General features: G+C 45.2%; 1 protein-coding gene across 1 annotated transcript; it reads right to left on the minus strand.

Annotated features, from left to right (window-relative positions):
- Nucleotide 1: 1 nt before the first annotated feature.
- Nucleotides 2–4311, minus strand: zgc:158260 (uncharacterized protein LOC571389 homolog). The gene is made up of 8 exons (XM_056278790.1): nucleotides 4085–4311; nucleotides 2498–2840; nucleotides 2092–2261; nucleotides 1221–1392; nucleotides 918–998; nucleotides 677–820; nucleotides 511–588; nucleotides 2–315 (listed from the first exon to the last, which is right to left on the minus strand). The coding sequence occupies exons 1-8, from the start codon at nucleotides 4276–4278 to the stop codon at nucleotides 199–201; spliced, it is 1299 nt and encodes a 432-aa protein (XP_056134765.1). The 5' UTR covers nucleotides 4279–4311; the 3' UTR covers nucleotides 2–198.
- Between the last annotated feature and the right edge of the window lie 10497 nt (nucleotides 4312–14808).

Raw genomic sequence — 14808 nt, forward strand, 5'->3', positions numbered from 1 at the left:
AATTTATTTGCTGCTTCTTTAGTCATTGAAGAGTAAACATATTTTAAGAAAATCGCAGTTACTGAGAATCACAGACATTATGTCACAGAGTTGTTACACATTTGACTGTACACAATGAAATACACTGTCCATGTGAGGTATCCAGGTTTATCTCAGAAACTTAACAAGACTGTGAAACCACTACATCCGATTGCTTTCTTAAAGCTCTTTCGAGCTTGCTGTGGTTCTTTTGCAAGTCTGAGCAGAACCAACAGCATTGGACCCGCCTTTCATCCAAGCATTTTGTTCTTCTTCTGAGGAGAGATTGCTGAGAAACTGAAAAAAAGAAGCAAGCCTGGCTGAAAATCACTCAGTTCGACCAGACTGTCCTCTAGATTAAAAATAAACCAACCAACTCTTATTTCCACTAAAATCTATGTGTGGTGCACTGAACGACTGTTTAATTCAGAGACCCTGTAAAACGTGGTCGGAGAAGCCCTTGTCTGCTCAATATATTGTGGCGAGTCTTACTTTTGGCATCCTCAACCCCTTGCTGATGACATACTGTGTGAAAGCCTGGGTCACGTACATCTGTCTCAGCAGCTCATCCTGTTGAGCAAACCAAGCTGTTTTCACACTTTTCAATCTGCGAAGGGACAATTTATCTTAAAATGTTGCTCCAAGTGATCGTTCTCACCTTCTCAGTTGTTTGGCTTTGGAATTCGAGCTCCTCAGAGATGCCACTCGAGTCTCTCAATAGTTCATTTTCCTCCCTTTCCCGCCAAGTTTTAGGATTCTGGGAGCGCACTCCATGTCTGAGCGTCTGAGCTCTGAGTTCCCTCTGAGGAAATTATGCACCACAATGATTGATGTAATGTTTTAAGGCCAACAGCTAAAGAATCGCTGCTTTTTCAGTAAGGTTTATGATGTTTTTATACCTTTTTTGGCTCTGGGTCCTTACAGAGGACGGTTTCTGTACATCTGGGCAAGGATGTGACAGTGCCATTTCTATCTCCACCCTGTTGGAGACAATTACACATTTCTAAAATCTGCTGCAATTTTATAAACATCATTGCAGTTCCACTTCAAGTTCTGGCAAACTAGAACAAGTCCCTTGAGGCAAGTTTTTAATTTGTGATATTGGGCTTCACAAATAAAACTGACTTGACTTGACTTGACTTGACATTTTCTCCTCCCAGTCTTTCTAGTGAGCCGAATCCTCTCCTCAGTGAACATCTTACCAAAGGGGTGAGCCAGTCGCAGAAACGCCTGACGACTTCCTCTACACACTTGTCTTGAAGCAAAGAACTGAGTGGATCCACAATGCCTCTCTGGTCTTCCTTGGCACCATTCTCATTAACCCACAGTCCTTCTAAAGGGTTCTTTGAACTTGCTATGTGACCATCAAGGCTGCTGTCAAAGGATTAAGAAATAACATCAAATTTCCACTAATAACTATGTCTTTCTTTAGCCAAATTATAACCATGTGATTGAATGAATAATTGGTCTGGATGATTAAAGGGACAGTTCACCCCAAATCAAAAACACATGTTTTTCCTCTTACCTGTAGTGCTATTTATCCATCTACATCGTTTTGGTGTGAGTTGCCAAGTTTTGGAGATATCGGCCATAGAGATGTCTGCCTTCTCTCGAATACAGTGGAACTGGATAGCACTCGACTTGCGTCGCTCAAAGAGGCAGAAAAATAAAATTAATTAATTAAAATAAAAAAAAATCAGCAGCAATGTCTTTCCAGAAGTTATGACCCGGTTACTCAAGATAATCCACACACCTTGTTGTGAGCAGTTTCATGTAGGGGTAGTTCGGTTTAAGAAAATAGTTCCTACATGTATCTCACAACAAGGTGTGTGGATTATCTTGAGTAACCAGGTCGTTATTTCTGGAAAGTGACACTGCTGCTGAGTTTTGTTTTTTTGTAAAACATTTTTTGGCACTTTGAGCAATTGAGCAACTGTTCCATTGTATTCAAGAGAAGGCAGACACCTCTATGGCCGATATCGCCAAAACTGCAATAGCGATAAATAGCTTTTGGGGTTAACTTTCCCTTTAAGATGCCATCAGTGCCTCAGATCAGGTTGTCAGTCTACTTGCTTTTCAACGTCAGGTGTTCCTTCCTTGCATCTTCCCATTTCTGCTTCATTTGTCGCCATTTTGTATTCCTCATCTTCACCATCCACATGCCCTGCTACAGATGTAAGGGTTCCCGAGGCTCTGTCTATGCACATCTCTGGGTCCAAAACAGATAGCACCTGATCGAATAACTGCAGGAAGGAAGACATGGTGGGGTGCGCAGTTTGTATCATCTGCTGACACTTCCCTTTTGTGATTTGTGTCATAGTACCGTTTGAATGTTGGCAGAAGGGGTTATAGTCATTCCTATGACACATAGCTTATGGCCTACTGACCTAAAAGCTGTGAGCTCCCAATTCTCAGCAAGCTGGCATCATTCAGTGACAGGAAGGATTAAGCTTAGTCAGCTCTGAGGAGAGTCACTTACCTCTAAGGGCATGCTCTGCACATAATGTGGGTACAGAGCCAAAGGATGCTGCTCGAATTTCTCCTCCAATGCAGCCACCTTTCCTGTGCAGATTTGCTGCTGGATGTTCCGTTTCGAAAAGTAGGCTTGCTCTTTGGAATAATGCTTCTTGGGTCTTCGATTGAGTGGGAGGTTGGATGTGCCACGGAAGATAACAGGGGAGGCATCTGTCCTGGCCTCAGATGGGACTTGCTGTGGCCAGCCATTTCTGAGGTCATCTACTGAGAAATGCCAGCCATTGGTGTCCAAGGTTGGCTTGGACAATGGATTCTTGAGATACTTGGTCTTCAACCTCTCTTTGTACCTGAGGAGTTGTTTTGGAGTCATAGTGAGTTTCAGAAAACAGTCGTGGAATTTACACATTAAAATGCATTATAACGGCAAAAACAGAACAATGCGGTAAACCAGTGCAATGGAGAGGGTTAGTCCTCTCCTGTCTGGTTGAAGTTAGTGTGGTGTTGGGCTGGAATGTAAACCTGCATACACATGGCTCTCTAGCACATGGTTGAGGAGGCATCTCTCATCTGATGCTCTTCCTTAGGTTTCTCCCACTTTTTGCCTGATAAGGCTTTTTTCTGTGGTGTTTTACAAACCTCTACATTGGCACCTATTATTCTATTTTGTTCCTTATCCGATGCGAGGGTCTAAGGACCGGATGGTGTGTCGCTGTAAAGCCCCCTGAGGCAAATTTGTGATATTGAGCTATACAAATAAAACTGACTTGACTATTTTTATCTGTTGGAGAATGTTATCTGATTACAAAGACCTGTGGGATGAGACTACATTGGGATTTAAGGTTGTACAAATACAAAATTTGACATGAAATTACAGCGAGTGACTTTAAACAATGACCATAAGAAGCTCAAAGCTGCAATTGTGAAGATCGTCGTTTTGTGTAACCTACTGACACCACCTATGGAGATACTGGCAGCCTAATTGCACCCAGAGATTTACCCCATCGCCAAACAAAAACGGATTTTAAGCTATAATTGTTGCCCTTCGTTGGTAAAGATCTTCCGTGGGCTTGGTCAGCCATACGTGATTGTTAGGCTCAACATTTTATTGTAGCAAATTCGGGGGATAACGCAACCACAGGAACTGCCGCGGCCGGGAAGCGAACCCGTATCGCCCGCACCGCAGGAGACATCGCTAACCGCTCGACTAAAGAGTCAGACTCGCGAGCCAGCGGCCAGCGTGTCTTCTTATCCATGCACGTTACAATATCTTAGGCTAGGCTAAGTTTTGGGGGCATCTTTAGCCTGGTAGTTTTCTCAAAACCTGGCACCCCTGCCAACGAAAGTGGCCCATCGCGAAGTTATCACCAAAATCAGCTGTAACAAAAGCGTTCATAATGTAGTAAGTCTTATACACGGTGCTTGTTTGCATGTAATGATAATAATCATAATAATAAATCAATCTTATATAGCGCTTTTCTAGTACTCAAAGTCGCTTTACAATAAATGGAGTGAAACAAGACGACAGATGAACATAACACATGTAAATGTCAAGGATTGCAACTTTAAAGTCGCCGCGTTGTGTTGAACTCACCAAGCGGTGGTCGGCGGCGCGGGCCTGGTCTCCATGGCTACACACCTGTCGAAGGTAGCGGGACTTACAGGGCCGCGTTGCATTTCCAGAGCTACCAGACAGCCTGTTATGGTCCGTTGGACGGTAACTATGGCAACGGCATAATTGTGGTTAAGTAGGCAGGAAGTTTCCGAGGTCCCCGAGTTGGCAAACATCCGCCCTGGGGAGGTGCCCGAAAGCAAGTCACATCGAACCACGCAGTATTCTTCTCTCTCTCTCTCTCTCTCTCTCTCTCTCTCTCTCTCTCTCTCTCTCTCTCTCTCTCTCTCTCTCTCTCTCTCTCTCTCTCTCTCTCTCTCTCTCTCTCGCACGCACACACGAAGACTGACAAATCCAAACAATAAAACATGTTTGTGGTGTAAGTCTTCTGACCACTAGAGGTCTCTCGTTGTTAGGCTATCGAGGGACTTGGCACTACTTTTGTGTGTGTAAATCGTTTTAGAGCACAAAGTGTGACGGATTACATCTAGTTAGTGGAGAGAAAAAGCAAACCTAAACTTAACATCAGGTACCAAAACAGAAGTTTATAAGCGCAACAACACAGATTAGTGCAAAATCAAAAAACAGCGCAAAGACTGACGGTGAGCGTGTGTATGTTGCACTGCTTTTAATTTTGCACTGATCTGTGGTGCCTGCTGTGATAACCCCGTGTTTTTGTTTTTGTATGTGATGTCATGTTTAGGTTGTCTGTTTCTTTCTGCTAACTAGAAGGAATCTTTGTGACCCAAGACGATTTTATATATACTATACACACACACACACACACACACACACACACACACACACACACACACACACACACACACACACACACTGACTGGACATGTACTCGTGGTTCTACTCAATGCTGATGAATTAGCTAATTGGCTGGCCTTCAGGTCCCCCGACATTCATGCTACTCAAACACACCAAGGAAAGCAGCGGAGGGACAGAGAGGCTACTGTTTCCCCTTTTTAAACACATGTTGATCCCTATTCATAGCAGCAAACTAACTCATTAGACAGCTTGAATGTAGTCAGCGAACTCTTTAATGGGCTCTTGTCAAGTCGCTTGCCAGCTACACGGCCAGCTTGACTGGAATCATTAATGCAGTCAAATTTGTTCTGGATTCAAGACCAGACCATCAAAGCATGTTTGGATTTTGGGTGACTGCAATATTCGGTTTTGTTGACGCCGTTCTGTTGACATTTGCCGCCGACTGTTTCGCCCTCCTGGTATATCACGGGCCGAAACGGGGCCCTGGAAGCGATTAGAAAAAGCCACAGTTCATGCTGTGCGCTAGCCTGCAGCTCGTGTTGATGTGGACTCAGACTACCGCACCGAATGGATGTTTCTTGTGCTTTATGCCCCTGGCTTTTGCAGTAGCCTCCTCCATCGCTGATCGATTTCCTCGTGCTGTCACAGGACTAGTTTGGGCTGACAACATCATGCAGAGGCGTCATAGCCTTGTGAATGGTTCCCACCGACAGACATACGTCATATGATGCCATTACTTGGGGTGGGGGTGGGGGGTCCTCACAAGAATGTAGATGAAAAATTTCACTCATGTGAATTTCGCCCCTCTCAACTAACTTCTCTGCGGAGGTTATTTTCCTCCCACATACCTCCATGCCGGCAGCCAGCTGTATATCCGTAACTGGTACTGGCTAAGTATCGGGCCTAAAACCACGGCGCTTTGACCTTAGGGGTCAACTTTGAACGCGCTTGCTTCGCGGCAGCCGGCGCCCAGCTGTAAAACGTCCTAAACACAGGCCTCCAGAGAGAGGACACTGAAATGCCTGTTACGGATGCAAGGCCCTCACATATAGGCACACGCACACGGGTTCACAGCAACCTCCTTCACATGTAGGGGCGCTCACGTTACCTTACCTACCCACTCACTCGGTCGCGGTATTAAAAAAAAAAAAGAAAAAAAAGAGGGGCAAAGACTTTGTGAACTCTCGCCTTTATTCTCTTTTGTTCCCCTAAAAGGGATTTCCATCACACACATCCTGATTTGCAGATACTGAAATACGACACCCGTGAAAATGCTCATTGTTTGCCGAGCCCTCCAAATGGTTGCTGGAGAATGGCCTGACTTGCTCCGGCTCAGCCCACTTGGCAAAACCGAGGGAGCAAATAAGTGGATGTGGGAATTATCTTGACACTATTTGCTCAGTATCCATCTAAAGCACACATTTTGTGTAAATATGCAAACATCAGAGCCTCATGACGCCCGGGCGGAGTTGTTAATGATTGTGCCATTTCAGAAGCACACCAGCTCCCTGTGTGCAGACTCAAATATAAGATGTAAAGCTAGTTTAGACCGGCTTTATTACTGTAGAATTTGCATTTGGTTTTATTTGACGCAGCCAAACCGGATACGGGAGCAGAAGAGACGGGGGAGGGCAACCTGAGAATATTCTGCTGATTGCAGTATCCGCAAAACAATGCATCACATTTATTTATCTCTGGCTTATCATACTTTGCTATCTCGTTCATTTGTATTTGGTGTTCTGTTTCGAGGATGTGTTTATACCTGATTATTCCCCGACTTGACCCCAGCTAATCGAGAAGAGGCAAACGCAACAGGACAGATTTAATTTCCCCCCAGAGACTTTCTACATGTTACTGACAGCGTAGACAATGGGGGGAAACAGGCATTTTATACAGGAAATGTTTGTGTTTACACCAGAATTAGAGAATATCACCGCATGCTGCTTTTCGGTGGGCAAGAGGTTTACCGCCATGTGTGTGTTTGTGTGTGTGTGTGTGTGTGTGTGTGTGTGTGTGTGTGTGTGTGTGTGTGTGTGTGTGTGTGGGTGTGTTTTACAGTCCTTTACAGCCTCGTGGATGTTGAGAAACAGGCGACAGCAGTAAAGGTAGCCGTACACACTGGATAAGGATGGTTCCGTGCAAACAGCTAGACGGGTGTGGCACCATCATGTTGTCCTTTATTCCAGTTGAAGTTAGAGGATGCAGAAATGTGTGTGCGTGCGTGCAGACAGTGGAGAAGCTCCTTCCTGATCATTGCTGGGTTTAAACTACCAAGATGTTGAAGCAGGTGGCGCGGCGGTTAGCGCGGTCGCCATACGGCAAGAAGTTCCTGAGTTCGAGCCCCGGGGTAGTCCAACCTTGGTGGTGGGTCGTCCCAGGTCGTCCTCTGTGTGGAGTTTGCATGTTCTCCCTGTGTCTGTGTGGATTTCCTCCGGGGGCTCCGGTTTCCTCCCACAGTCCAAAGACATGTAGGTCAGGTGGAGCAGCCGTACTAAATTGTCCCTATAGGTATGAATGGGTGTGTTTGTCTCGGCCCTGTGATGGCCTGGCGGCCTGTCCAGGGTGTTTCCCCGCCTGCCTCCCAGTGACTGCTGGGATAGGCTCCAGCATCCCGCGACCCTGAGAGCAGGATAGATAATGGATGGATGGATGGATGGATTTTGAAGCAGCTTACCTGAAATCTGCCCAACACCATTGCACACACATGCACACACACTCAATGGTCATTTGTATCCAGAGAAACTGTGGAAAACAGGGCACGGTAAAAAGTTTTAATAAGTGTTTTTTCCACGATTCTTGAAAGGTGCATCTACCTCTTTTTTCTATATAAATGTATTTCTAGTTTTTCCCCTTATCCCACCCGATTAACCCAAAGGCATATGGCTGGAACTCTCGTCGAAAAACTCCCCTGGCTCACGTTTCCACAGGAAGGAGATAGTCGTAACACCAGCTTCCTTCCAACTCGTGTCGGCTGCTCTCGCTGGTTTACACGCTGAAGCCTCGCGTTACCTTCAGGTCGCGAAGGAGACGTAGGGAGAATGCTTTCGGGATCTTGGCTGCAGACGCCTGGATTGGCCAGAGGGGTCGCTGGAGAACGACGAGTCACCGAACACGACACCAATCTCCACCCACTGTCCCTCGGGTAAGGGTGGCTTAATGAATGCCTCACCCCGTGGACGCTCTGGCCGTGACCGGTTACGGCGGGGGTCTGGGATACGAACCTCCCAGCCACATGACGAGCGGGTTGCAAGAACGGCGGTTTATTCCGCTCGGCCACCAGGGCGGCGGAAAGGTGCATCTACCCCTTAAGCATTTGATTCCCATCACTTCTTTTTTTTTTGGATTTTTTATTTTTGGATATACTCTATTGATCCCCGTGGGGGAAATTACGCTCTGCATTTAACCCCTCCTAGCTGTGTAGCTAGGGGGCAGTGGGCAGCCGCCGCGCAGCGCCCGGGGGACCGACTCCAGTTCGCTTCGCCATGCCCCGGTCAGGGGCACAGACAGGAGTGCTGACCCTAACATCCAACTGTCCATCCATTATCTCAACCGCTTATCCTGCTCTCAGGGTCGCGGGGACGCTGGAGCCTATCCCAGCAGTCATTGGGCGGCAGGCAGGGAGTAACACCCTGGACAGGCCGCCAGGCCATCACAGCTAACCCTAACATGCATGTCTTTTTTTAACATTTGCTAAAGCTTGCTTTCCCGTTTTTTTTTATTTTGAATTTGCAAAAAAAATCCGTTTTCAAATCAAATCAAATTTGAATTTTTAAAAAATTGCAAAATTGCAGCAGGAAAAAAAATCAAATTTGAAAATGTGGGGGAAAAAATGCTTTTTTTTTTTGCATCTTGTGCTTCCAAATGATTTTACGCATGACTAACTGCCCTAAATGTACAGTCCCACAATGCACATCTTGTTACATAATCTTTCTGTCCAGGCTGGGAACAACGGGGGGGGGGGGGGGGGACCCAGCGAGGTCACGGCTGGAAGCACAGTGACTGATGTACATTTTTCATTTGTGACTTTCCACCTTATCAAAGGAAAACATGTGAGGACGATCAAAGGGGCAGTGTTTATCCTCTTTTTCTTTTTTTTTGTGTGCGTCGGCCATCGCCGTATGGTGCAGCGGCAGCCACCTTTCCTCCTTTGCGTTCATGCATTAACACTTTCCTGCTTCTCGCTGGAACAATGAGCTGCTGTCTCCTGTTACGAAACACGCCAGCTCAATGGTGGGAAGTGGTCGACGCCTAGGTAGGCAAAGGAACCGTAGAGTCGGTCCATCACTGAGCCGTCGCTGCTGCTGCCGAGTAAATAAACCCAAACGTCACACCAGAGGAGAGCATGAAAGGTACCTGGACAACAATGAAAGCACCTTCATGGTATTTTTTAGTCTATATGTTATATATATATATATATATATATATATATATATGTGTATATATGTATATATATATGTATGTATATATATATATATATATATATATATATATATATATATATATGTGTGTGTGTGTGTGTATATATGTATATATGTATATATGTATATATACGTATAGTCAAGTCCAGTGCTGGAATAACATCTCCATGCTGTGGGAGAATATTCTAGACTGCAGCCCAAAGTCTGGAGAAAGGCACAATACGCTATGCCCAGTTTATCTCAGCCAGGACAAGCTGTTTCTCACACTGTAACTTCTCATATTACCTAACTTCTCTGTTGCACCAAGTTCTTTCGACCACCGTGATCTCTCCAAGGAGAACGAGTGATGGGATCCCTGCAAATATAAATTCAGTATACGGTGCCTCTCCGCTGGTACTAAACAGCTCGAGGTGCATTAATCACATCCACTAAAAAAAAAAAGAAAAGGTCTGGACCTCCTCCTCACGGGTCTCCTCTCCCACGGCGATGCCTGTATATCAGCACCCTGGCCTCACAGGCTCTCCCCGGCCATCCAAATGTGCCGGGACTGTCTTATGACCCCCGGTACCGCCCCCCCCCCCCCGCCACGTTTGCAAAGCCTCCTCACGGGGCGGGAAATTGTGTGGCGAGACATGAGACAGTGCGTAGAGAAATGTTTAATGCGGTTTTGGCTGTGTTGATATAAGAGGGGTGTCTGAGATAAGAAGGGCCGTGGCTGGTGATACGATGGGCCTGGACTTTAAACTCCCACATCTTCCAGCTGTCGTGGGGAAGTGACAGAGAGCTTACTGTGGGGGTGTGTTAAAACGAAATACGCTTAGTGTGAAGACCTGACCTCGCTGTTTATTCAGGCTTTTTTCTTTTTTTTTGGTAGTTAACTTTGAATTGGTTAGTAATAGCAAATTCCTCCTTGAGATGGGAAAAAGAATCAAGACTTAACTTCTCTTCCATGTGCATGTACAACAGCAACCTGCTCTGCTGGCATTATAAATGGACCTCAGACACTTACTTTGTGTTGACTCATTCAGGTTGACAAACGTCTGCTCAGACTTTAACACCAGAATCACTGCCGCGTCTTGGCAGTTCTGAAGTCTGAAACCCTGAAAATGTACCCTGGTTTCCAAATAAATCCCCTACCCATCATACGTTTGACTGGGCGTTTGAAATCCGTTGCCCCGAGCAAACTTTTACCTGCCAGTGAAGAAAGACAAACATGTCCACCTGAGAGACAGAACTGAAGACTCGGTTTTTACAGATATTCACTCATGGTGAAAATGTAAAGGTTATTGTTTTGAATATTGATGTTAGCATTAGCCCTCTGATGGCCTGGCGGCCTGTCCAGGGTGTTTCCCTGTCTGCCGCCCAATGACTGCTGGGATAGGCTCCAGCATCCCCGCTACCCTGAGAGCAGGATAAGCGGTTCAGATAATGGATGGACAGATGGATGTATCTGATTATCTGTTGCTCTTTCAATGTGTTTAATTTGAATACTTTTGGATCTTGTTAGGAGAGGTACATTATCATTTTATTATTATTATTATTATACAAATTTCCTTTAACTTCATGCCATAATACAACATAATAACCGGGCCCATTCCTTGGGCCTAGGGTTGGAATGAGGTAGAAGTCTATTTGATGGATAGTGCCTTTCTTAGGATATGAGATGTTCCAAGTAGTGGGATCTTCTGTAGTTCTTGTCTTATGATGTTACCCGGGATCCGTTGGGTGTATTTCTCCATCCCATTTTTTACAAGTCCCAGGGCTCCTATCGCTACTGGTATTGTTGTGGTTTTCATTCCCCACATTCGTTCAATCTCTATTTCAAGGTCTTTATATTTCGACAGTTTTTCAGTTACTTTTACTGAGGTGCTGCTTTCAGTCAGGATGGACATGTCGATGAGTAGGCAGCTTTTTTCTTTTTTGTTCTTGATGATGATGTCTGGTCTGTCGCCTTTATCTCCCAATCTGTCTGTATTGGCATGTCCCATAGGATTGTGATATCGTATTTTTCTGTTACTGTTTGGGGCTCATGCTCGTACCATGTGTCTTTTGTGTTGATGTTGAATTCTTTGCAGATGTTCCAGTGCAGGTATGTGGCGGTCTTGTTGTGTCTTTTTAGGTAAACAGTTTTGGCCAGCTCAGGGCACCCTGCCACGATATGGCCAATGGTTTCCTGGAATTGACCACATATCCTGCACGCTGGGTCTGTGCCGTCTTTTTATTATTATTACTATTACTATTATTATTATCATTATCATTTTTATTATGATGATGATGATGATGAAATGTGGGAACGTCTTGGGATCCATCAGGAGGAGCTGGAGGGCATTGCTGGGGAGAGGGACATCTGGAGTGCCCTACTTAGCTTGCTGCTACCGCGACCCGACCCCGGGGAAGTGGCTGAAGATGAATGAATAAATGAATGAATGATATCGTTATTATTATTATTATTATTAGTTGATTTATACCTTTTTCTTACCACAAAAGACACGCTATCTTCTTCATCGCATAAACGAATGTGCATGATTCGTCACTTGTGCATTGAACCCGGCAGTAAATTGCAGCGCACATCTGGTGCAAAGGAGACACTTGATTCAGACTGCAGCATTCGTGAGGAGAAACAGCTGGACAGAGGTTTGACCCTGTTACTTACACAGCGCTGCATGGGAAAGTCCTCATCTGAGTCTGAAAACTGGGCCTTTATCTGAATGAAACGACTTGTTTGGTGGGAATACGCCTCGTTGAGTTGAATGCCTGTATTTCCATGAGGAAAACAAAAAGCTTAGTATATCTTCTGGATCTCCACAGTGAGTCAACCCCTAAACCTCAAACAGGCTTTGCAGTTAGTTTGTGATTGGGGCAATATTATTTATTTATTTATTCATTCATTGCTCTTTTTGTAGAGGCACCTCCATAAAATGTGTGAGCAAACAAGTGACCGGTGAGTCTGTAGTGAACGCTAACCCACAACTTCACTCCTACGGGGTGAGAATCCTGCGTGACTCCAAAGTACACTCCCAGACACAACAGGAGAGGAAAGCCCATGTTGACTCGTCAACGTAACCCACTTTCCACCGTCGTCACCGGGGCACTCAAAACTGCTGACCTCAGATATTCCAGGGAATTCGGGGAATAATTTAATTTGCCAACTCATGACTGAACGTTGTGCCCAAATAAATGCTCTTGTTGTTGTGACATAGGTTGTGTCTCGTAAAGTGTGGGGCAAAAGAAGGCTATTGGTACAAGTTTCTGCAGTGGGGAAGGACATGTGTGAGGGCAGAATGGAGGATCTGTGAGGACAAGAGACACCCAGATCGCCTGGAAGAACTTGTCCAAAAATGATTTACCCTCTGGATAGAAGTCTCCTTGTTGTGGGATGTATGAATGGCGGCCTTGTCCTCACAGTGGACCCTTTTTTTAGGGTAAGTCTACCAATATATGTTGCTTACATCAAGAAAAGAGCTGTGATCATCAGACACCTTTGTGTGGGGCCCTGAAAGATGGGTGCGTTCAGCTTCCAACAATTCAAAAAATATGAGCAAAATCAGTGTCGCTCCGCTGACCTAACATAAAAAGAGGCTATTACAAAGGCTGAACCGTTTTACACCCCACCCCCTCATTACCCACCCTTTCTTTCTTGGCAGAAACAATGTTCCTGCATTACTTGACTGTTATCCTTCCCCCCTGATGATTTTCTTTAGCATTTTTTACCTCTCTTGTTTGAACAGATGCCGCCCCCCTCCTGCATCCTCCATCCCCTGGGACCGCCATAGCGCTCTGGACAGTGAAGTAACACACAGTTACATTAGCGTTAGAGCCTAGCCCAGACAGTTCGTTCCTAGTAAAGGCACATCAAACAAGTCGATGTATATCACTTCCTTTAGCAAAGAACCGTTCTCTGCTTAAAGAGTGGATGGTGCAAAAGTTTGCTCGGGCAAGATCGAGGTTGCTGGGCGACCAGACTCATCCCATAAATTTAACGCCTCCATTAATGTCCACACTGCAATTTAGCATGATATATATATATATATATATATATATATATATATATATATACACACACACATACATACACACACACAGCCCAGGCAAAGAGAAACAGATGATAGGCCGAGCTGATGGGACTGTGAAGAGTTTTTGTCCCTTTTAGGATTCAAGAAGGCACAAGTTTGTAGTTTACAGAGGCCATATACATTTAGCCTATAGCTATATGGCTAGCTGAGCTTCATAGCTTTGACTATTTTGCTTTATGAGCTGTCATTTAGTCCCCAAGAATTATGACTCTATACATGTCCTTGAGATAAACAGCAGGTGTTGTCTGTAAATAAGGATGTTGATGGCTCTCGATGTGGCCCAAGAGCCCGTCCAGTGTCCTATTTCAGCCCGGCCCATCAGAAGATGTTTATAGTGCCATGGAATTGAAAAGGTAGAAACCTTGAGAAATATATCCTTTCCCCGAGGTGATTGGCAGCCTTTGATGTGTTCCTAATATGAACATTTTTGAAAACGATGACATAATTACTTAACATCGTAGTCAGTTGGTTTGTTGTCAACAGATCGGTAGGCCTATTAGGGCCTAATTGTGAGAAGAAAGTTGATATTTTCCGCATTCTCTAGCATCCATTTAAGAGCTGGTATCATCTGCATTACGGCTGGAAAGCAATTGTTTTAGGTGTATCTGATCAACCTGCTATTGCCTTTTTCCTAAACCACAACACATTGGTACCTGTTTGTCCAATCATGCTTTTATTCTCTGAACCTTGGAAAAAAGGTCTTGACAATAACTTCTCCCAGCTGGTTAAAAACAGCTCTTTACCCAGGAAATGTCATGCACAAGATATAGGAACCACAAACATAGTAGTATCCATGCTTGCATTCGTCTTCATATCCTCTTCTTTCTTTCTTCGCTGTCTTCATATCAGGCAGCTACAATGTGACATTTTGCAGAAAGAGCTGTTTTGTGATTATATTGTTTATTTAGCGAATCTGGCCTTCTCTTAACATTTGGTACGTTAAGAGGACTGTTTCCCAGCCATTCCGCTAGACATGCATTTCTGCCGGCGTGCGCGTCACGCTGTCGTTCGACCTTTATAGGAGCCCCGCCCCGAAATCAGTCGATCAAATTCAGCAAGACGCTCAACCGCGTCTGTCCAATCAGCATGCAGCGGGGGTGGTCCTGAACCGGTGGTCCGGGAGCCCGCTAGCCAATGAGGTTAGCCGCTCCCTGGACAAAAGGCTCACGTCAACCGTCGTTGGTCGTCTGAATGGCGCATTATTCATGTTCAAGCTGGTCTTATTTAAGGAGACGCGATGAGGTGAGGTGGCGGAGCTCTTATAAGCGGGGAGCGCTGGGCGCATCGGGATGGGCTTGTTCGGAAACTGTATGGGCCAGCACATCGGCTGGTCGATGAGCTAAGACTGTGTATTTTAGCAAAAAAAGGACATCGGAGGAGGGAGAAAAAAAATCCTCAACATGCTGCAAAGTGTGCACTACATACCTCCCAACGATGT

Source organism: Lampris incognitus, chromosome 1 (genome assembly GCF_029633865.1).
Source record: "Lampris incognitus isolate fLamInc1 chromosome 1, fLamInc1.hap2, whole genome shotgun sequence".
In the NCBI taxonomy this organism is placed as follows: domain Eukaryota; kingdom Metazoa; phylum Chordata; class Actinopteri; order Lampriformes; family Lampridae; genus Lampris; species Lampris incognitus.